This window comes from Triturus cristatus, chromosome 12, assembly GCF_964204655.1.
Source record: "Triturus cristatus chromosome 12, aTriCri1.1, whole genome shotgun sequence".
In the NCBI taxonomy this organism is placed as follows: Eukaryota; Metazoa; Chordata; class Amphibia; order Caudata; family Salamandridae; genus Triturus; species Triturus cristatus.
The window spans coordinates 210591050-210613154 of NC_140595.1; the positions used below are offsets into that span (position 1 = coordinate 210591050).

At 51.2% G+C, this 22105-nt stretch overlaps 1 protein-coding gene across 1 annotated transcript in view; it reads left to right on the plus strand.

The window, feature by feature from the left end:
* Positions 1 to 739: 739 nt before the first annotated feature.
* Positions 740 to 22105, plus strand: part of NRN1L (neuritin 1 like) — a 394567-nt gene continuing 373201 nt past the window's right edge. Inside the window, exon 1 of the mRNA XM_085637499.1 lies at positions 740 to 1186. Within this exon, the coding sequence (XP_085493625.1) occupies positions 1123 to 1186 (64 nt within the window). The 5' untranslated portion in view covers positions 740 to 1122. The remainder of the gene's footprint in view (positions 1187 to 22105) is intronic.

Here is a 22105-nt window from a genome sequence, read left to right on the forward strand (position 1 = left end):
CCACCCCAGTTTGGACCCAGTCATATGCAAATCAGTCTTTACCCTGTTCCTTGTGGGAACAGTCCAGCCCGAACTGCCAAGCCAGGTACTCCCTGGACGAGAAACAAGCATCCTGGCTGGGCATTAGACATATCTTTAAACCGGTTACAAAAAAGACGGAGGCCTGGTAGGGCCACAACGAAGAGGGCTCTCGATGCCAAGTTGCTTGCCTTCCACCCCTCCCGAGACGCACTCTGCATTTGTGAATGAGGAACACATGAATGAATGAGCTGCGTGCGTCAGTCGGGAGCCGGAAATGGCAGTAAATCCTGTCAGAGAGCAGGCACTATCCACCGGCCCTACCACCCACGCTACAATAACACTCATCCCCTGTAAGTAGATGCATTGGCGTAGTAGGTTAATGCACCTGGCGAGAAAGTGGGTGCAACCTGCGGGTCACAGTTTCAAAACCGGACGCGCTTTTTTTTTTTTCCATCTATCCTGTCTGTACAGCATCGGTCAATAAACCACCTGTTATTTACAGGTTCCGGCAAACGGCGCGTGTTATATAAAACAATGTATTGTTATCCTTTTAGGCGCAGGGCCGGCCCCTCCATTCTTCGCAGGGTTGTTCCGGGGAGCAGCAGTGAAAGCTGCCTGTGTAGGAAATGAAAGCTTTTTAATCTGGTTTAAGAGGCGCGCGCGGATGCGGGAGGCAGGCACGGGGGGAGGGGTCAGGCTATTCCATGGAGGCTCGGGAGCGGGTTTTTTTCTGACTGAATATTAGCCGAGGAGATGCGTCTGGGCTCCTAGCACCTACTGCATGTGAGGCAGCAGCGGAAAGGCAGGCTCGGGCTGAGGCGGCGCAGGTACAGCGCGCAGGACCGCCGCTCTGCAGAGGAGGCGCTGCGGCCGCCGAGGGCGCTGTAAAGTTTGCAGCTCTCTGGAGAGGAGCGGGGCTGGGACTCTGAGGAGACCGCTCAGTCAGGGACGTGAGGCGCCCGCTCGGCTTCGGGGCTTGTGAGGGGCAGGAGGTGATCCCTGGGGACAGGGGGCGCTCGCCGAGGACAGGAGTGAGGAGTGCTGCGCCAGGAGGGACCCTCCCAGCCTGCCCCAGGAGGGACCCTCGCAGCCTGCCCCAGGATGGAATCCGGGCCGTGCTGGAGACGCCGCGTCTGCTGGCTGCTGCCGTTGGTCCTGCACCTGGGTGAGTGAGTGTTGTAGTCTCTTCGTGGAGCCCCACCTCACTTCCGGTGCCCGGGGAGAGGAGCGCGTGTGTCCTGCAGCATCCCCTACCCGGCCTCCCGCCAAACTCCCTGTCAGCACCTCTTCGAGCTCTCACTCGTGGCACTCTCCCTGTCACTCTTTTGGGACCTCGCTCCCGTCCGGGGGCGCTGCCTTTATTTACGCTCTCTCTCTCTCTCCCCCATTTCGCTCTTCATATGTCACTCTCTTAATATCTCTGCCACTCATCATCTTTCTCTTTCGCAGCTCTGTCTCTCTATCATGCCCTGTCTCTCTCTAGCACCCTCTCTGTAGTTCTGTCGCTCTCTCAGTATCTCTCTCTGTCATCGGCATCACTCTCACTACCTTTCTTTCACTCTTTCATGAGCTCTCTCGTCTCTGTGGCTCTGTATCTCAGCCATTCTACATTTCCCTGTATCCATCAGTTTCAGTACCTATCCATCATACTCCCTATCTTTATCACTTTCGGTCTGCCTCTCATCTATATGGCTCTGTCTCTCTCTGTATTTCACTGTATATCCACCCCTCTCTCTGCACCTCTGTCACTCTCACGGGAGCTCTCTGTCGACCTCTTCTTCTCTCCCTGCATTCTCTGTCACTCTCAATATCTCTGCCTTCTACTCTCAGGGCCCCTCTCATCTCTGTGGCTCAGTATCTTGGACAGTCTCTGCATTTCTCTGTATTTCTCTGCCCCTTATCTCTGTCCTTTTCTACCCTCCTCCACAGCTCTCTACCTCCTAAGTGTCCCTTTCTGTACATCTCTGTCCCGTACCGTGTATCTCTTTTGCTGTTTCCTTATCTCTGGCACTGACTACCTATCCCTCTCTGTGGATCATTCTCCCCTCTCTCTAACCCTCTTCATTTCTGTATCTATCCATATTGCTCTCTGCACTGCTGTCTGTTCCCCGACTTTCAAGTTTTCTGACTCTTTTTGCCCCTTTAGCTCCCTGCCTGCCCCCCCACCCCCCTTTCTCTATCTCTCTTTATATAGATTTACAATCTCAGGCCACTCTCTGCTCATCTCACCCCCTCCCCATATATATACATATAGATAGATACATCATCTCAGCCACTCTCTCTGTTCATCTCACCCCCCTCTCGCTCTCTCTCTCTCTCGCTCTCTATAGATATAGATATATAATGTCTGCCACTCTCTCTGTTCATCTCACCCCCCTCTCTATCTATCTATATAGATTTCAAGGTTCAATGTTTTATTGTTTCAGTTAACTAAAACCATAACATTATAAATTCTAAAAACCCAGAAAGGACAGTAAAAAGGTTTTTGTAAATTCCTTATGATTTAAAAATCTTTTGTTAGCAATTAATAATATTTAAATATATATAAAATGGCCATTAAACGATTAATTGATCACTTAATAATATTTACAAAATACATAATTAACAGTTATTAGATCGGAGATGTTAGTTGGCCCGCTATGCTAAAAAGAATACTTTTCAGGTGTTCTCGACATGCTTTCAAATGGTTCCAATATACAGTATTCCTCTCCAAGGCCAATCAGTCTTGTTCAATGTTACCGAGCAATATCTCGAGATTCAGTTTTTAGAGCTTGCTCGTTTACGGTAAGGAACTTTATTAGTTGGCAATTGTATCAGTTGGATCCAAGCCAGCTATCGTTGCAGGTCTGCACGTCCTTATTCTTCTGGTGTTCATAACGCTTTTTAATAAAGTGACTCGTGCATTTAACAATTTAGGACATGTGTAGACTAGATGAATAAAATCCTCTTTACTGCTTCCACATAATCTACATTCTTTTTCGGCCCTTTGTGGACCAATGATGGCTGGTCCGCGATGGATGGCAATTTGCCTAAACGCAGGGCCATTAGTTGTAACTTTCGATAGGCCGAGAATGTGATATTTATATATGGCGCTGGGGTGAGTGTTTTATAGTTGGTGATTGCCATCCAGGCATGTTTTCTCCTACTGAAGATGTTTTTGTCTACTAGCAAAGAGTGGAATTTGGCTGATTTATTTATAGCTTGTTTGAAGGATCTATCTATCTATATATTCACTTAAAAAACCATAGGTTTCACACATGTTATAGTTAGGTGGATATTTCACTCGTAAAAAACCAATGAAATTCCCCCGTTATAGTTAGTTCAGATAACTATAACTCGCGCGCCCGCAATCCGCTGCTTATGACGTCACATATTACATCACTCATGACATGGTCAGTGGCATCACTCATGACATCACTGATGACATCATCCTTGTGATAGAGTGGCGGTCGCGCGAGTTATAGTTATCTGAACTAACTATAACGGGGGAATTTCATTGGTTTTTTACGAGTGAAATATCCACCTAACTATAACATGTGTGAAACCTATGGTTTTTTAAGTGAATTTGCAAGGTTTTTTAAATGCTAATTCCTAACTATAACGTGTGTGAAACCTATGGTTTTGTTCAGTGAATTTGTACGTTTTTTTAAATGCTAATTTATTTATGTATTATTATTTTTTTTATATATTTATTTTACAATAAACTACGTATTAAAAATTATTTTTAGTTTTTTTTGGTTTTCACCATGCGCGCACGGTGCGCGCACCCCCGCGTTTTAAAAAAACTAATTTTTTTTTTGCCTTCGGGGTCCTTCAGGGACCCCCTGACAAAGGCTAGGGGGTCAGGAACTCTCTACCCTGCCCCTTTTTCACGTTCGCCACCTTTCTTTTTCACTCTCGCACTGAAAACAAACAAAATGGCGTCCGACACTTCCTGATTTCGACCGATTCGAACGTTGACTAACATGTAACCACCAATCAGAATTACACTCGCGCACGTTAGGGTGCTCGCACGGTGCGCGCACCCTGCGCGCGTATAGATATTGATATGCTTTTAAATGCTATTTTCTCAGGAAATACTGAACAGATTTACACCAGACCTGCAAAAGGCACTTCCTTGACCTCTCTGCCAAATTTCAAGTAATTCTGTTAAGCCGTTCGGGCTGTAGCTGCGTCTAAAGGTCCTATGGAAAAATGCATGGGGAAAACGCGTTTTGGGACCCCCCTTTTTTCTCGGCCCCCGCTTGACGAATCACCCCGAGACTTTCAGGGTAGGAGCTGAACGGAGCGCCCCATTAGTTTTGAAAATTTCGCGAGGATTCGTCAACCGGCGCCAAAGTTATTCAAAATAGAATTTTGAGATTTCCTATGGAAACACGGTCCTAACTATAACTATCTACTGGCGACCGCCAGTAGATTATATATATATATATATATATATATATCTGACCACTCTCTCTGCTCATCTCACTCCCTCTCTCTTTGCCAGCGCTTGGCTCGTGGAGCTGCTGGATAGTAAAACCCAACAGCTTTGAATGACCACCACATCTGCAAATGGTCTCTGAAAGTCACTGTGTGTACCTTGTCCTCATGCACATACATGGTAGGTTGTTTGAAAGCGGTCTGTATTTTACTGTTGCTCCTCCCCACGGGTTTCTCCGCCTCGCTGCCTCTCTAAATGCACTCTCACCTCCTGCTGTCTCCCTGTCCCCTCACCTCTCACTGCTTCTGTCCTTCTCCCTCATCCTCTTTCTAATCCTTTAATCCTCAGTAGCCTGCTCCACCCTCGCACTCTTTCCCTCCCGTCCTGTGAACTCAGTCTCTCCAGCTGTCCATCCCTGTCTCACTGACACACACACACACACAAACTCACTCACTCACTCACTCTCCCTGTCTCTCTCTCACACCAGCTGTACCCCTCTCTCTGAGTTCCATGTATTTCCACTTTGCACCTGTCTTTCTGTCGCCCCCCCCCCTCTGTGTCCCCTCTATTCCCCGATGGATTATCCTTCTGTCGCCCCAGTCTGTCGCTCTCACTCCCCCACATGTCTGTCCCTTCTCTCTCCCTCCCTCACACATCCCCTCACCCTGCTTTTCATTTCTGTAGCCTCCTCTAGGCCTCTCTCTGTCCCCTCACTCTCCATGTCGCAGCAGCTCTAGCTAGCCCCCCTCACTTTCGGCTCTGTGCATCTCTCACCGGGTGTTTCTCACTCCCTCTGTCTCTCACACAGCACCGCACACACAGCTTCTCTCACCACTCCTCCTCACACTGACTCGCACTCTACTCCCTCACACTCTCTTCATGGACCATAAATGGTAGACCGATTTCCTTCATGCTGCTACTTTTTACCGCTTCTCTCTCATGTTCTGCCTGCCTCTCTCTCCCTCTCACAGCCTGTGCCTGTCTCTCTGTGCATTAAGGCCTCTATCCGCCTCTCTTTCTCTCCACCCGCACCTCTCTCACCCTCAATGTAGCTCATTCTCTACATACGTGTGACGCTGTACCCCGGTCTCTCTGTCCATCTGTCTCTATCGTGTTCCCTGTCTGTCGGGCTCAGTTTTTGTCTCTCTCCGCGGGCTGTTTATCTGTCTCACTTCCTGGAGCTCCGACCCCCTTGACAGCGCTCTCTGTCGTCCTTTGCATTCCCTTTAACACGCGGTCCCTCACCAGTTCTCTCCATCACCGCCATTCATCTCTTTACATCTCAAACTGTATTATTTTCTCCCTCTCACATCTCCCCCTCCACATCTCTCTCCGTGTAACTTGTCTCAGCTCGGTTGGCTCTCCCTTCAGTTCGATCCTCTCCAGGCCTTCACTCCTTCCCCGCCCTAGAATCTCCCCCCGCATATCTGCGACCCCCTCCCCCCCCCCCCGCACCTTCCTTCCCTGTGTCCTGTCCTCCTGAAGCTGGTCACCGCTCTTCGACATTGACACCTGACCAACTCAAGTCATTTCTTAGTCTCAACCGAAGTTAATAACTTTATTTCGGTTACAGCATAGAGCCATAAAAGTACATACACAATCTCAACTGAAACAGTCACAGTAGTTACAGTAAGATCACAGCGCCCTCGTGATTGTTGACTAGTCAAACGACTGCAATGAATAACGGGTTAGCTCGACATAACCAGCTTTCCTCACTCAAAGTGCACTTCTGGATTGTCTGTGCAGCAGTAAAACGCATCATTCACGGAGACCTAAAATGCATGTTAAAGTGACTTATGCTTTTTATCTTTCCATAAAAATGATCTAAACGTCTTGTTCGCTTAAAATAAAGCACCCATCAAGTGGCGGGGGGGGGGGGGGGGTGCTCAAGGAGTTCCTTAGACATTAAACGTTGCTACAAATTCGACCCACTAGTAACACGTAATTCAGAGCAGCATGAAAGTGACAGGTGCTTTAACCAGCAGGATGAGATGACCAAGAGACTGACATACTTAGAAGTTCAGTATAAAAATAGTAAGTGTCCGACCTGCCAATATCTAGGTGTTGGAGTATCTATCACTCCCTCCGAGGGCTGAGACCTCAGTGTTAGCATCTTACTTCCCGGGGTGCTTTAACCATAATATAACGCCCTGCTTCAGACTTCTGACCCTTACATTCCAGGCCCAGTTTAAAAATCTTGAAAGCGCAAAAACTACTGGTTCATAAGTAGCCGAGCTAAGCACGCGCAGCGCCTCCCCGCAGTGGATAGCACCCAAAAATCGTTAAAACGCAGACCTGGTCCATATGTTTTGCCTGTGCCCCTACCTAAATGTATTGAGCTCAGAAGTTTGAGTTTTTTTAGGGGACGTCCTTAAGGTGTACATATCCCCGTCACCGCAGCTTATGTTGCTGGGTGTTGATGAATTAAATATAAGTGTGGGGGTCAAGCACATTTTTATTGCGATGACAGTTTTCAGGCTTTGTGCAGCCTCTGCCTGGCTTGATCCCTTACCCCCACATTACATCAATGGAAGGGGCGCTTTTTATATGTTTTCAGTTTGGAAAAAGCACTTTATGAGCGAAAGGGGAAGAAGGCCCGAGTAAAAGGGAGGAGAATTTTGGGGCTTTTCTCGAACTGGGTATCAACATATCAGAAGAAATGATCCGCTTGACTGGGAATGGGACTGGAAAGAAAGAAGGGTAGGATTAGTAGATGATTCAAATGTCTAATTCCATTTAGAGTAATTTTTGGTCAAGCTGTTTGTAATGTATTTTTTTGCGTTGACTTTGTGATGAATTTCTATTATGATCCTACTGCCGGATGTATTACTATTATTGTATTTATGTCCTCTTGCTGCTAAAGATTTGTTACATTTATTTGGTGCGGGGGGGGGGGGGGGATTGGATAAAAGCTTAATAAATAAGAAAAAATCGGCATATCGGAATAATCCATTTAGTGTGGGGAATAATGCACTTGGGACAGAAAAATAAAAAGTGGTCTCTGTTTCTCCAACTGATGGACAAAAGGGACAGTACCCTGAGTTACCTTTGTCCCCCTTCCATTTTGCAATCGGCGTGTTAAGGGAAAGTGTGCCAATTCTGAAGGGAGAAACAGAGGGTCTCGGCTGAGTGGGGAGAGATCCTATCCATCAAGGTGGCGTTCTCTGGCATGCACCTGAGGGCGAAGAACCTGTCTATCTATCAGTCCCTGGGCGCGAATCGCACCGGGCTTCCCCAAGGACTGATCCAACTGTATTCTCAACTGAACTAACCACACTCTCTTCCAAGAACCATTAGACTCACTCCAGGTCTGTCTTCTCACTCTCTTCTGATCTGTCATCTCACTCGCTTCTGCTCTCTCATCTCACTTTCTCCTGATCTCTCATCTCACTTTCTCCTGATCTCTCATCTCACTTTCTCCTGATCTGTCATCTCGCTCTCTCCTGCTCTATCATGTCACTCGCTTCTGCTCTCTCATCTCACTTTCTCCTGATCTGTCATCTCGCTCTCTCCTGCTCTATCATGTCACTCGCTTCTGCTCTCTCATCTCACTTTCTCCTGATCTGTCATCTCGCTCTCTCCTGATCTGTCATCTCGCTCTCTCCTGCTCTATCATGTCACTCGCTTCTGCTCTATCATGTCACTCGCTTCTGTTCTATCATCTCACTCTCTCCTGATCTGTCTTCACTCTCTCCAGATCTGTCTTCTCACTCTCTCCTGATCTGTCTTCTCACTCTCTCCTGATCTGTCTTCTCACTCTCTCCTGATCTGTCTTCTCACTCTCTCCTGATCTGTCTTCTCACTCTCTCCTGATCTGTCTTCTCACTCTCTCCTGATCTGTCTTCTCACTCTCTCCTGATCTGTCATCTCACTCTCTCCTGATCTGTCATCTCACTCTCTCCTGATCTGTCTTCTCACTCTCTCCTGATCTGTCATCTCACTCTCTCCTGATCTGTCTTCTCACTCTCTCCTGATCTGTCTTCTCACTCTCTCCTGATCTGTCATCTCGCTCTCTCCTGATCTGTCTTCTCGCTCTCTCCTGATCTGTCTTCTCACTCTCTCCTGATCTGTCTTCTCACTCTCTCCTGATCTGTCTTCTCACTCTCTCCTGATCTGTCTTCTCACTCTCTCCTAATCTGTCATCTCGCTCTCTCCTGCTCTATTATGTCATCTCGCTTCTGCTCTATCATCTCACTTTCTCCTGATCTGCCTTCTCACTTTCTCCTGCGCTATCGGTTCGGTTCAAAATCTTTATTCCGCAAGTTCAAAAACAGCCATGAAAGTGCATAAAACACATAAATTAAAACAACTGTTAAAATGATTTCAACTAATCCACATGATGCATACCTAATGAAGTGCCATCCAATCATTAAAATACATCCAAAAGGCTCCAACACATGACACTTTTCTTTAAATTCACAGCTTTCAAAATAAAAAGAGCAACATTAAAACTTACTGGGTGATCATTCAGTGCAAGCAGAAATTTAAAAGCATGTATGTGAGATCTAATAGTCGGTGCATCAAACATTTGTTTAAGGTAATAGCGCCTGTACTGAGAATACATTTTGCAAAACAACATAGCGTGCAGCGTGCTTTGTATGCTTGTGCCATCACATGGACATAGGGTCAAGGTGGACGGGCTGGACCTCATAGTAGGGAAGGCAACCAGGTGATGCACAATCCCAAGCCTGGACCTGGTCAAAACAATGTTGGGTTTTAGTGACACGAGTCAGGTAATTCTGACAGCCCTCCTCAAACCAAGGGGCAGGTGAAATGCAACTGTCTGCTCTGTCTTCTCAATGCCATTCCACCATTAAGTTCTGTGTAATAAAAAGATGTCTCTAATGCCTTTCTTGGTAAGGGATGGCACTCGGAGAGGGTCAGTCCACACTGACAGTTTAAAAAAAGTGCTAAAAGAGGAATGTATGGATACTCACAAGAGGATACGCGGGACGTTATTCAGTGCTAAACAATCTGAGATGAAGGATTTGGTAAAACTGGTTTCTTCTTTTGACCATATAAAGAGCCAAAGTAATAGCGGTCTCACCAGGATCAAGTCCTCCAAATACTATAAGCCCACCTCACGATGAGGAGTCATGGTTGAGGCGGGAGCTGGTAAGCTGACTAAACATTTAAAATAATTATTTTCCTCTTCCTGCAATGGTTTACAGGAAGCATAACCCCAAATCCAGCCCGTGGGTGGCAGCGGCCACCCCGTGTGCCTTTTATATAGCTCTGCCATCTCTTTAATGGATCAACACCCCAGTTAGAGAAGAACCTAAAAATCCCATGAGAGTTTCTACTCATCTTTTATTTAGCATTTGAAATCTGTTGAGCCCAGGAGTCAGTACTTGTGAATAAGACTCCCAGGTAACAAAAAGACGCGAACTCAAGAAATTACCGTATTATCAATATAAAATATCGATATAAAAAGCGCTATCATTTCACTCTCCTCTGCTCTAGCGTCTTACCCCCTACAGCTCCAGCACTTTAGCGGCTCCAGTTCTGCCACCTCACTGTCTCCAGCTTTACCATCCACCATTTAACCCTTACAGCTGTATCATCTCGCCCTCCCAGTTCTGTTGTCTCGCCCTCTCCAGCCCTAATATCACATCCTCTCCTTATTATCTTACCTCTCCAGCACCACCACCTTGCTCTTTCCAGTTCTACCATTTTGCCCACACGAGCTCTACCAGAACCCCTTTCCCACCTCCGGCTCGATCCTCTGGAGCTCTGCCATCTCACTCACTCCATCTCTATCATCTCACTCTCCTGATCTCTACCCCCATGCTCTACCATCTCACCCTCCCCAGCTCAATTGCTACGTTATGTTGTATTTTTCGAGAGTTCATACACAAGGGGGGTTTCTTGGCGTCAGAAAACCAAAGCATGGCTAAAATAATTCTAAACTCATAATCTCTGCCATCTCACTCTTCAACGTTGCCTTCTCCCGCTTTACCATTGGATGCTCTCCACAGCCATCATCTCACTGTTTCCAGCTCCATCGCTTCACTTTTCCCAGTTCTTCTATCTCACTGTCACCAGCTCTGCATATCACCCTCCTCAGCTCTATCATCTCATTGTCTCCAGCTCTATCATCTCATTGTCTCCAGCTCTATCAACTCATTGTCTCCACCTCTATCATTTTACCTCCTCAAGAATCTCACTGTCACTGGCTCTATCACTTCACTTTCACCAGCTCTATCATCTAACGCTCACCGTTTTTACAATTTCACGCTTTCCAACTCAATCACCTCACTTTCTTCAGCAGTCTCATCTCACTCTCACAGCCTATCATACATCGCCTCCAGCTCTTATTCTCAATCTCCCCGGCCCCATTATCCCACTTTCTCCAGCTCTCTCCCCAGCTCTCTCATCTCACTCTCTTCCGCTCTCTCATCTCTCATTCTCTCCAGCTCTTTCATCTCACTCTATACAGCTCTCTGCAGTTCTCTTATCTCGCACTCTCTCAAATCACTCTCTCCAGCTCTCTCGTCTAACTTTCCCCAGCTCTCTATTCTCACCCCCTCCAGCTCTCTCATCTCTCACTCTCTCCAGCTCTCTCATCTCACCTTCTCCAGCTCTCTCATCTCACCTTCTCCAGCTCTCTCATCTCTCACTGTCTCCATCTCTCTCATCTCACTCTTTCCAGCTCTTTCATCTCACTCTATACAGCTCTCTCCAGCTCTCTCATCTCACTCTCTCAATCCCTCTCATCTCACTCTCTCCAGCTCTCTCATCTCACTCTCTGCAGCTCTCTCATTTCACCCTCTCCAGCTCTCTCATCTCACCATCTCCAGCTCTCTCATCTCACCCTCTCCAGCTCTCTCATCTCACCCTCTCCAGCTCTCTCATCTCACCCTCTCCAGCTCTCTCATCTCACCCTCTCCAGCTCTCTCATCTCACCCTCTCCAGCTCTCTCATCTCACCCTCTCCAGCTCTCTCATCTCACCCTCTCCAGCTCTCTCATCTCACCCTCTCCAGCTCTCTCATCTAGCATTCTCTCAATCTCGCTCATCTCAGTCTCTCCAGCTCTCTCATCTGTCACTCTCTACATCCCTCTCATCTCACTCTTTCCAGCCCTTTCATCCCACTCCATACAGCTCTCTCATCTCTCACTTTCTCAATCGTTCTCATCTCACTCTCCCAATCTCTCATCTCACTCTCTCAATCTCTCATCTCACTCTCTCAATCTCTCTCATCTCACCCACTCCAGCTCTCTCATCTGTCACTCTCTCATCTCACCTTCTCCAGCGTTCTCATCTCTCACCCTCTCCATCCCTCTCATCTCACTCTTTCCAGCTTTTTAATCTCACTCGATACAACTCTCTCCGCTCTCTTATCTCTCACTCGCTCAATCTCTCTGATCTCACTCTGATCTCACTCTCTCCAGCGCTCTCATCTCACTCTCTCCAGCACTCTCATCTCACTCTCTCCAGCTCTCTCATTTCACTCTCTTCAGCTTACTTATATCTCACACTCTCATCTCACTCTCTCCAATGCGTTCATCTCACTTTCTTCAGCTCTCCCATCTTACTCTCTCCAGCTTTCACATATATCCCCATCTCCAGCTCTATCCTCTCGCTCCTTTGCTCTCTGTAGCTCCAGCTTCTAATATTCTCCAGCTCTGTCATTTCACTTTCATCAGCTCTTTCACAGAACTCCCTTCAGCTCCGTCAAATCACTCGTTCTCTCTCAGCCATCTCGCTCTTTCCAGTTCTATCTTCTGGCTCTCCAGTTCTTGAATTTCCGAGTGGTGAGCTTTGTTGTGTAGCTCACTCTGTCACCATCAGTCATACTTTCAGCTCTATCACCCCCTTTCTAGGGCAATCATCTCTTACCCTCCGTTGCTATCACGTCTCTTTCCCTCCAGTGCTATCCTCGCTCTCCCGAGTGGTAATGACCCTCTCTCTCTCTCTAGAAAGCTTCCATCTCTCTCCAGTGCTACCATCTCTCTCGCTCCACTACTATTCTATCTCTCTCCAGTGGTATGGCCCAACACTTCATGGAGAGCAGTGGTTCTTAACCTTTTGACTTCTGTGGACTCCCACTGAATCAATACTGGATCCGAGGACCCCCCCCCCGAATCAATATTGGATCCAAGGACCCCCACTGAATCAATATTGGATCTGAGGACCCCCCACTAAAACAATATTGGATCCAAGGAACCCCCTGAATCAATATTGAATCCGAGGACGCCCACTGAATTATTACTGGAAGCTGGGTACACCAGCATAAGCAATTTTGTGATTTTGAACCTCAAAATAATGCATAAAAATACAAAAACAAGCATTCATCAAACAAATACACAAATTATGAAATGTTTTACTTAATTCACACATAAAATCAATTTTTATTTTAGTGGGAAACTTGGAGTTTTTCTAAATTGAACTGAGGCCATTCATCGTCAAAACTAAATTCCGTTTGCACTTGTGCTGCTCCTACTAATCAATGATGGGATATCAACTGAATTTTTAGCCTCCAATTTTAAAAAATTTCCCATTTACATACTGTTTTAAAATTTTCAGTTTTACATCTTGCTTCTTTATTTATATATACTTTATTAATCTGGTAATATTTAGTTTTCTATGGAGCCATGGACCCCCTAAGTAGGTGTCGTGGACTCCTGAGGGGCCGCGGATCACAGGTTAAGCACTGCAGAGTGCTTCCGTCTCACCCCAGGGCAGGCATCTCTGCGGACAGCGATATAATCTGTGTTCAGTTATATAAACACTGTCTCTCCACTGCTAACATCTCTCCCCAGTGCTATCAACTCTCAAGTGCTGTCACGACTCCCCCTCTCTCTCTCAAGTGCTCTCACCCCTCCCTCTCTCTCCAGTTCTCTCACCCCTCCCTCTCTCTCCAGTGCTATCACCCCTCCCTCTCTCTCCGGTGCCACAACCCCTCCCTCTCTCTCCAGTGCTATCACCCCTCCCTCTCTCTCCAGTGCCACCACCCCTCCCTCTCTCTCCAGTGCTCTCACCCCTCCCTCTCTCTCCAGTGCTATCACCCCTCCCTCTCTCTCCGGTGCCACAACCCCTCCCTCTCTCTCCAGTTCTCTCACCCCTCCCTCTCTCTCCAGTGCTATCACCCCTCCCTCTCTCTCCGGTGCCACAACCCCTCCCTCTCTCTCCGGTGCCACAACCCCTCCCTCTCTCTCTTTCCAGTGCTCTCACCCCTCCCTCTCCCTCCAGTGCTCTCACCCCTCTCTCCAGGGCTCTCACCCCTCCCTCTCTCTCTCCAGTGCTCTCACCCCTCCCTCTCTCTCTCCAGTGCTCTCACCCCTCCGTCTCTCTCTCCAGTGTTCTCACCCCTCCCTCTCCAGTGTTCTCACCCCCCCTCTCTCCAGTGCTGTCACCCCTCCCTCTCTCTCCAGTGCCGCCACCCCTCCCTCTCTCTCCAGTGCCGCCACCCCTCCCTCTCTCTCCAGTGCCGCCACCCCTCCCTCTCTCTCCAGTGCCGTCACCCCTCCCTCTCTCTCCAGTGCCGTCACCCCTCCCTCTCTCTACAGTGCTGTCACCCCTCCCTCTCTCTACAGTGCTGTCACCCCTCCCTCTCTCTCCAATGCTGTCACCCCTCCCTCTCTCTCCAGTGCCTCCACCACTCCCTCTCTCTCCAGTGCTATCATCCCTCCCTCTCTCTCCAGTGCTATCACCCCTCCCTCTCTCTCCAGTGCCGCCACCCCTCCCTCTCTCTCCAGTGCCGCCACCCCTCCCTCTCTCTCCAGTGCCGCCACCCCTCCCTCTCTCTCCAGTGCCGCCACCCCTCCCTCTCTCTCCAGTGCTGTCACCCCTCCCTCTCTCTCCAGTGCTGTCACCCCTCCCTCTCTCTCCAGTGCTGTCACCCCTCCCTCTCTCTCCAGTGCCGCCACCCCTCCCTCTCTCTCCAGTGCCGCCACCCCTCCCTCTCTCTCCAGTGCTGTCACCCCTCCCTCTCTCTCCAGTGCTGTCACCCCTCCCTCTCTCTCCAGTGCTGTCACCCCTCCCTCTCTCTCCAGTGCTGTCACCCCTCCCTCTCTCTCCAGTGCTGTCACCCCTCCCTCTCTCTCCAGTGCTGTCACCCCTCCCTCTCTCTCCAGTGCTGTCACCCCTCCCTCTCTCTCCAGTGCCTCCACCCCTCCCTCTCTCTCCAGTGCCTCCACCCCTCCCTCTCTCTCTAGTGCCTCCACCCCTCCCTCTCTCTCTAGTGCTGTCACCCCTCCCTCTCTCTCTAGTGCTGTCACCCCTCCCTCTCTCTCTAGTGCTGTCACCCCTCCCTCTCTCTACAGTGCTGTCACCCCTCCCTCTCTACAGTGCTGTCACCCCTCCCTCTCTCCAGTGCTGTCACCCCTCCCTCTCTCTCCAATGCTGTCACCCCTCCCTCTCTCTCCAATGCTGTCACCCCTCCCTCTCTCTCCAATGCTGTCACCCCTCCCTCTCTCTCCAGTGCCTCCACCACTCCCTCTCTCTCTAGTGCTATCACCCCTCCCTCTCTCTCCAGTGCTATCACCACTCACTCATTTTTGTTATCTAACTTTGCAGCTCTCCCCAGTGCCATCATCTCCCTCACTCTCCACTGCAATCAGCTTTCCCTTCCCCTTCAGTGCTCGCATTTCTATCTTCTTTTCCAGTGTTTCCTCATCTCCCTCTGTCTCTAGTGCTGTTACCTTTCTCCCTAATGATATATCTCTCTGTCTTTCCAGCACTATGATCTTTCTCTTCCTAGAGTTGTTATTCTCTATCTAATTATATCACTTTTCTCTCTTCAGCTTTATCATCTTTTTCTCTTCAGTGCTTTCATTTCATTATCGAGTGCCCTCATCTCTCTCTCTCTCTCTCTCTCTCTCTCTCTCTCTTTCTCTCTCTCACCGGTGCTATCATTTCACTATACAGAGCTTCATCTCTCTCCGGTGCTATCATTTCACTATCCAGTGCCCTCATCTCTCTCCGGTGCTATCCTTTCACTATCCAGTGCCCTCATCTCTCTTTCTCTGGTGCTATCATTTCACTATACAGTGCTTCATCTCTCCCCGGGGCTATAATTACAATATCCAGTGCCCTCATCTCTCTCTCCGGTGCTGTCATTTCACTATCCAGTGACTCATCTCTCTTTCTCTGGTGCTGTCATTTCCCTATCCAGTGCCTCATCTCTCTCTCCGGTGCTGTCATTTCCCTATCCAGTGCCTCATCTCCGTCTCCGGTGCTGTCATTTCCCTATCCAGTGCCTCATCTCCCTCTCCGGTGCTATAATTTCACTATCCAGTGTACTCGTCTCCCTCTCCGTTGCTGTCATTTCACTAACCAGGGCCTCATCTCTCTCTCCGATGCTGTCATTTCACTAACCAGGGCCTCATCTCTCTCTCCATTGCTGTCATTTCACTAACCAGGGCCTCATCTCTCTCTCCGGTGCTGTCATTTCACTAACCAGGGCCTCATCTCTCTCTCTGGTGCTGTCATTTCACTATCCAGTGCCTCATCTCTCTCTCTGGTACTATTTTCTCTCTCCACTGGTGTAGGAAATGGGACCCCCGGCCGGCCAGGGCTTGCGCCACAGCCAGTCAGAAACCACCACTCCTATGAAAGGTCGACCCCTGCTCGCCCTCTAGGTAACGCAGCGCGGGCAGCCAGGCCTATCTCGGAGGACATGTGAAGCATTTGCGCACGCACCCACCAACAACAACCTCCCGGGCCCCCCACAAAAGGAACTCCACACCAAGTATATATACAAAAAATAATATCTGTATTAAGCAGAACACATAGGAACACACATCGTACAAGGTGCCAGGGGCACGGGTAGGGGCTTCGGGGAAGAAGGTACAACACAGGGCCAAGGGACCACTGCCAGGAATCGTACAGGGGACATCTGGTATTCCGGGGGGGGGAAATAGGACCAAGTACACAACAACAGGAGCACCCGTAGAGGTGCAACACAGAATACTGGTAGGGATCACATTAGACTCAGTCCACAGCAATCCACAGGCCAGCGGGCCTTTCTGGGGCACGGTGCCCAAGAGTCTCGATGTTCATGGCAGGAAGCCCGGGGCAAAGCTAAACGTAGCGGTGGCCCACTAAGTGCTGGGCCACTGAGGGACCTCGTGGGAGCCTTGCCGGCCCTGGGAAAAAAAGGGGGGGGCCAACGGGTGGAGCCCCTCGGGCTCTGGGGGCAATGGCACGGTGGAGCCTCTCGGGGCTCTGGGGGCACTGGTCACAGGTGGAGCCTCGCCGGGCTCTGGGGGCACGCGGAGTCCCTCTCGGGGGACTCGGCTTCGTGCGAGGCCTCCCGGGCCTCGGGGCACAACCGGAGATGCACTCGAGGGGGGGCGGACACCGACAACGCGTCCCGACGCCCCTCCTCCCTCTCCCGGGCCGGCAGCCAATCACGGCGCGGCCTGGGGGATGACGCCAGTGGGGAATCCCGGGCCGGCAGCCAATACCAGCGCGGCCCGGGGATGACGTCACTAGGGTCCCGGGCGGCGGCGGTGAACTCTGGGAGAAATCGACGAGGAGTGGGCTCCCTCGTAAGGCACACGGGCAGGGAATAAAGCGAGGTAGGCACTCGCTGGGGGTATCGAACACTGGGAGCACGGGGCAGACGCCGGGTGAGCACCGGCTTGGTGGATGTAGCGCTACCAGCGCTTGTGCAGGAGGGAAGGACCCCAAAGCGGTAGGGGGCAGGGAGCAGCGCTTCCAGGTGCTGGGCAGGAGGGACAGCGCTCCCCCAGCGCTAGATGCAGATTACAAAAGTCCGTCGGTAGTCCAGGACCTCAGGGGGGGCCCAGCAGCGCCAAAGAGGGGAAAGGGCCATCCTCAGTCCAGGAGTAGGGCAGGGCCCAGGGAGGCACGCCACCCCTGAGCCCCAGCAGCAGCAGCTCCAGGTAGATTCAAGTTGGAGAACAAGAACAAGTCCAGGGTGTCACAGCACCCTTTTTATACACACATTCTTGGTCTGAAGGGGCAGGCAGGGGGAGAACCAGCTGGAACTGGTTATGGGGGATTCTTTACACTGGCCAGGCTAGGAACATCAGCCGCACCCCAGGGGGTGGAGCCAGCAGTGTCTGGGGAAAACCCAGCCTCATTCATGACACTCAAACCAGACAGTCAATCCACAAGCAGACCCAGGCTCACTCCTCCCCTCACATTAGTATGCTAAACACTCCATTCACCACCGGGCAGACCCTCCCAGATCCTGGGAGGCAGGCTCACCAGCCAGCCCCGGCCAATCATACGCCAGGCACATATTCCACAAATATGCCAACTTCCAAAAGAGGGACTTCTGCACTAGACACACTCATACCTCATATACCGTTGCGCAGCATTCAACCTCCCGAGTTCATCCATACCAGACTTGACCCTGCACACCCTACGCACCGGGAACTACTGAGGACTCATCCATTCCCCATGCATTCCTATGGAAGGGGAGGTCGCTCTCTCCTCACACTCACTCAGAGGGGGAATCACCATCCCCAGGTTACATATAGCATAAAAACTTCAGGGGCGGACCTGCCAGATGGGCCAGGTCCAACACACGCCCCTCCCAGCCCAAAGGCAGGGTAGACCAATCACTACCGTGATGGACTTCCCTGCTTGCAGGGCGATAGAACATGGACGTGGCCCGCGCTACCGAGCCACCCTCCAGTTCAACGCCTACCTGGACCGATAGACACACACAGGCTAAAAATGTAAAAAAAATGAAAAACAATAAAGACATAGGCCCAACCAGGCTACCCTATTGGTACGCCTTAGTTGTATGTGACTAGGACCAGGCCCTGGGCTACCCAGATACCACCGGTCCCTGCTAATCCGGAGTGGGGGGTGGTAACCCCGGGCCCACAATAGCCCTTCTCCACTCCCTTTCTCAGGGTAGCCACGCCTACCACTGTTCCTTCCACCTAGGGTCCGCACCCTCAGGCTTGCCAGAGGTCACGGGCAAGAATGCCCCACCCTACCTCTACTTCTGAGGTTCCGCGTCCTCCCAGGAGAACACCCTCAGAACACACCTTCCTATCAGTTTTGGAACTTCCTCCCTCCACTGGTCTTCCACCTGGGAACTAAGCGTTCAGCTCTCCCCAAGGCAAGCCGCGGCAGCGCCAGTGGTCTTCCTTGTCCAGGATACAACTTAACATAAGTTCAATAAAACGAGCCGCGGCAGCACTAGCCGGTCTCAAGGTTCAGCTCTCCCCAAGGCAAGCCGCGGCCGAACCAGCAGGTCTTCCTTGTCCGGGATACAACTACCATAACTTTCACAAAACGAGCCGCGGCAGCGCCAGCAGGTCTCAAGGTTCAGCTCTCCCCAAGGCAAGCCGCGGCCGAGCCAGCAGGTCTTCCTTGTCCGGGATACAACTACCATAACTTTCACAAAACGAGCCGCGGTAGCGCCAGCAGGTCTCAAGGTTCAGCTCTCCCCAAGGCAAGCCGCGGCCGAGCCAGCAGGTCTTCCTTGTCCAGGATACAACTTAACGTAAATTCAGCCAGGGCGACACCTGACGCCTAAACCATATTCAGCGGGGTACGGGGGGGACACCTGACGCATCAGACACATTCAGCGGTGCACGGAACACATGATGCCTCCAACACATTCAGCGGGGTAAGGAAGGACCCTGACGCATCAGACACATTCAGCGGTGCACGGAACACATGATGCCTCCAACACATTCAGCGCGGTAACGTAAATTCAGCCAGGGCGACACCTGACGCCTAAACCATATTCAGCGGGGTACGGGGGGGACACCTGACGCATCAGACACATTCAGCGGTGCACGGAACACATGATGCCTCCAACACATTCAGCGGGGAAAGGAAGGACACCTGACGCATCAGACACATTCAGCGGTGCACGGAACACATGATGCCTCCAACACATTCAGCGGGGTAACGTAAATTCAGCCAGGGCGACACCTGACGCCTAAACCATATTCAGCGGGGTACGGGGGGGACACCTGACTCGAACACATCTTTCACAGAGCGGACATTTACGTAACCTCTTAAAACAATAATCTCCTTTCTTTGCGACCATGTACAATACAGAGTTCTGCAGGGAGGCCAGTTATCGTTGGGGTACTGCGCAAACACAAGTCCGGATCCCACCGCTTGCCACCAATGTAGGAAATGGGACCCCCGGCCGGCCAGGGCTTGCGCCACAGCCAGTCAGAGACCACCACTCCTATGAAAGGTCGACCCCTGCTCGCCCTCTAGGTAACGCGGCGCGGGCAGCCAGGCCTATCTCGGAGGACATGTGAAGCATTTGCGCACGCACCCACCAACAACAACCTCCCGGGCCCCCCACAAAAGGAACTCCACACCAAGTATATATACAAAAAATAATATCTGTATTAAGCAGAACACATAGGAACACACATCGTACAAGGTGCCAGGGGCACGGGTAGGGGCTTCGGGGAAGAAGGTACAACACAGGGCCAAGGGACCACTGCCAGGAATCGTACAGGGGACATCTGGTATTCCGGGGGGGGAAATAGGACCAAGTACACAACAACAGGAGCACCCGTAGAGGTGCAACACAGAATACTGGTAGGGATCACATTAGACTCAGTCCACAGCAATCCACAGGCCAGCGGGCCTTTCTGGGGCACGGTGCCCAAGTGTCTCGATGTTCATGGCAGGAAGCCCGGGGCAAAGCTAAACGTAGCGGTGGCCCACTAAGTGCTGGGCCACTGAGGGACCTCGTGGGAGCCTTGCCGGCCCTGGGAAAAAAAGGGGGGGGCCAACGGGTGGAGCCCCTCGGGCTCTGGGGGCAATGGCACGGTGGAGCCTCTCGGGGCTCTGGGGGCACTGGTCACAGGTGGAGCCTCGCCGGGCTCTGGGGGCACGCGGAGTCCCTCTCGGGGGACTCGGCTTCGTGCGAGGCCTCCCGGGCCTCGGGGCACAACCGGAGATGCACTCGAGGGGGGGCGGACACCGACAACGCGTCCCGACGCCCCTCCTCCCTCTCCCGGGCCGGCAGCCAATCACGGCGCGGCCTGGGGGATGACGCCAGTGGGGAATCCCGGGCCGGCAGCCAATACCAGCGCGGCCCGGGGATGACGTCACTAGGGTCCCGGGCGGCGGCGGTGAACTCGGGGAGAAATCGACGAGGAGTGGGCTCCCTCGTAAGGCACACGGGCAGGGAATAAAGCGAGGTAGGCACTCGCTGGGGGTATCGAACACTGGGAGCACGGGGCAGACGCCGGGTGAGCACCGGCTTGGTGGATGTAGCGCTACCAGCGCTTGTGCAGGAGGGAAGGACCCCAAAGCGGTAGGGGGCAGGGAGCAGCGCTTCCAGGTGCTGGGCAGGAGGGACAGCGCTCCCCCAGCGCTAGATGCAGATTACAAAAGTCCGTCGGTAGTCCAGGACCTCAGGGGGGGCCCAGCAGCGCCAAAGAGGGGAAAGGGCCATCCTCAGTCCAGGAGTAGGGCAGGGCCCAGGGAGGCACGCCACCCCTGAGCCCCAGCAGCAGCAGCTCCAGGTAGATTCAAGTTGGAGAACAAGAACAAGTCCAGGGTGTCACAGCACCCTTTTTATACACACATTCTTGGTCTGAAGGGGCAGGCAGGGGGAGAACCAGCTGGAACTGGTTATGGGGGATTCTTTACACTGGCCAGGCTAGGAACATCAGCCGCACCCCAGGGGGTGGAGCCAGCAGTGTCTGGGGAAAACCCAGCCTCATTCATGACACTCAAACCAGACAGTCAATCCACAAGCAGACCCAGGCTCACTCCTCCCCTCACATTAGTATGCTAAACACTCCATTCACCACCGGGCAGACCCTCCCAGATCCTGGGAGCCAGGCTCACCAGCCAGCCCCGGCCAATCATACGCCAGGCACATATTCCACAAATATGCCAACTTCCAAAAGAGGGACTTCTGCACTAGACACACTCATACCTCATATACCGTTGCGCAGCATTCAACCTCCCGAGTTCATCCATACCAGACTTGACCCTGCACACCCTACGCACCGGGAACTACTGAGGACTCATCCATTCCCCATGCATTCCTATGGAAGGGGAGGTCGCTCTCTCCTCACACTCACTCAGAGGGGGAATCACCATCCCCAGGTTACATATAGCATAAAAACTTCAGGGGCGGACCTGCCAGATGGGCCAGGTCCAACAACTGGTATCTCCTATCACCCCTCTCTATACCGTGCTATTGCGTCTCTTTCTTTCCACTGCTATCAACTCTCTCTCTCCAGTAGTATCATTTCTCTCTCCACTGCCGCCATCTCTCTCTCCAGTATTCTTAAATCTCTCCAGTGCAGCAATTTCTCCCTCCAATGCGGTCACCTTTCTCCAGTACTATTTTCTCTCTCTCTCTGTCTCTTTCTCCATGCTATCATCTGTCTGTCTCTCCAGTACTATTCTCTCTCTCTCCTGTGCTCTCTCTCGTCAATACTACCATATCTCCCCAGTGCTATTATATCTCTCAAGTGTTATCATCTCCTTACATTCTCCAGTGCGCTCACTTGACCTTCTCCGGTGCTGTCATCTCCCTCTCTAGTGCTCACATCTCCTTTTACTGTATTATCATCTCTCCGTCCAGTGCAGTCACATATCTCTCCGGGTCTATCATCTCTCTCTCTGTGCTCACCATTAAGTTCATTAACCTCACTCCCACCTCATCTACCTTCTCTCATACTCATTCATTACGCTAAATCTACTCACTTCCAGACATGAGTAAGCCTTGAAG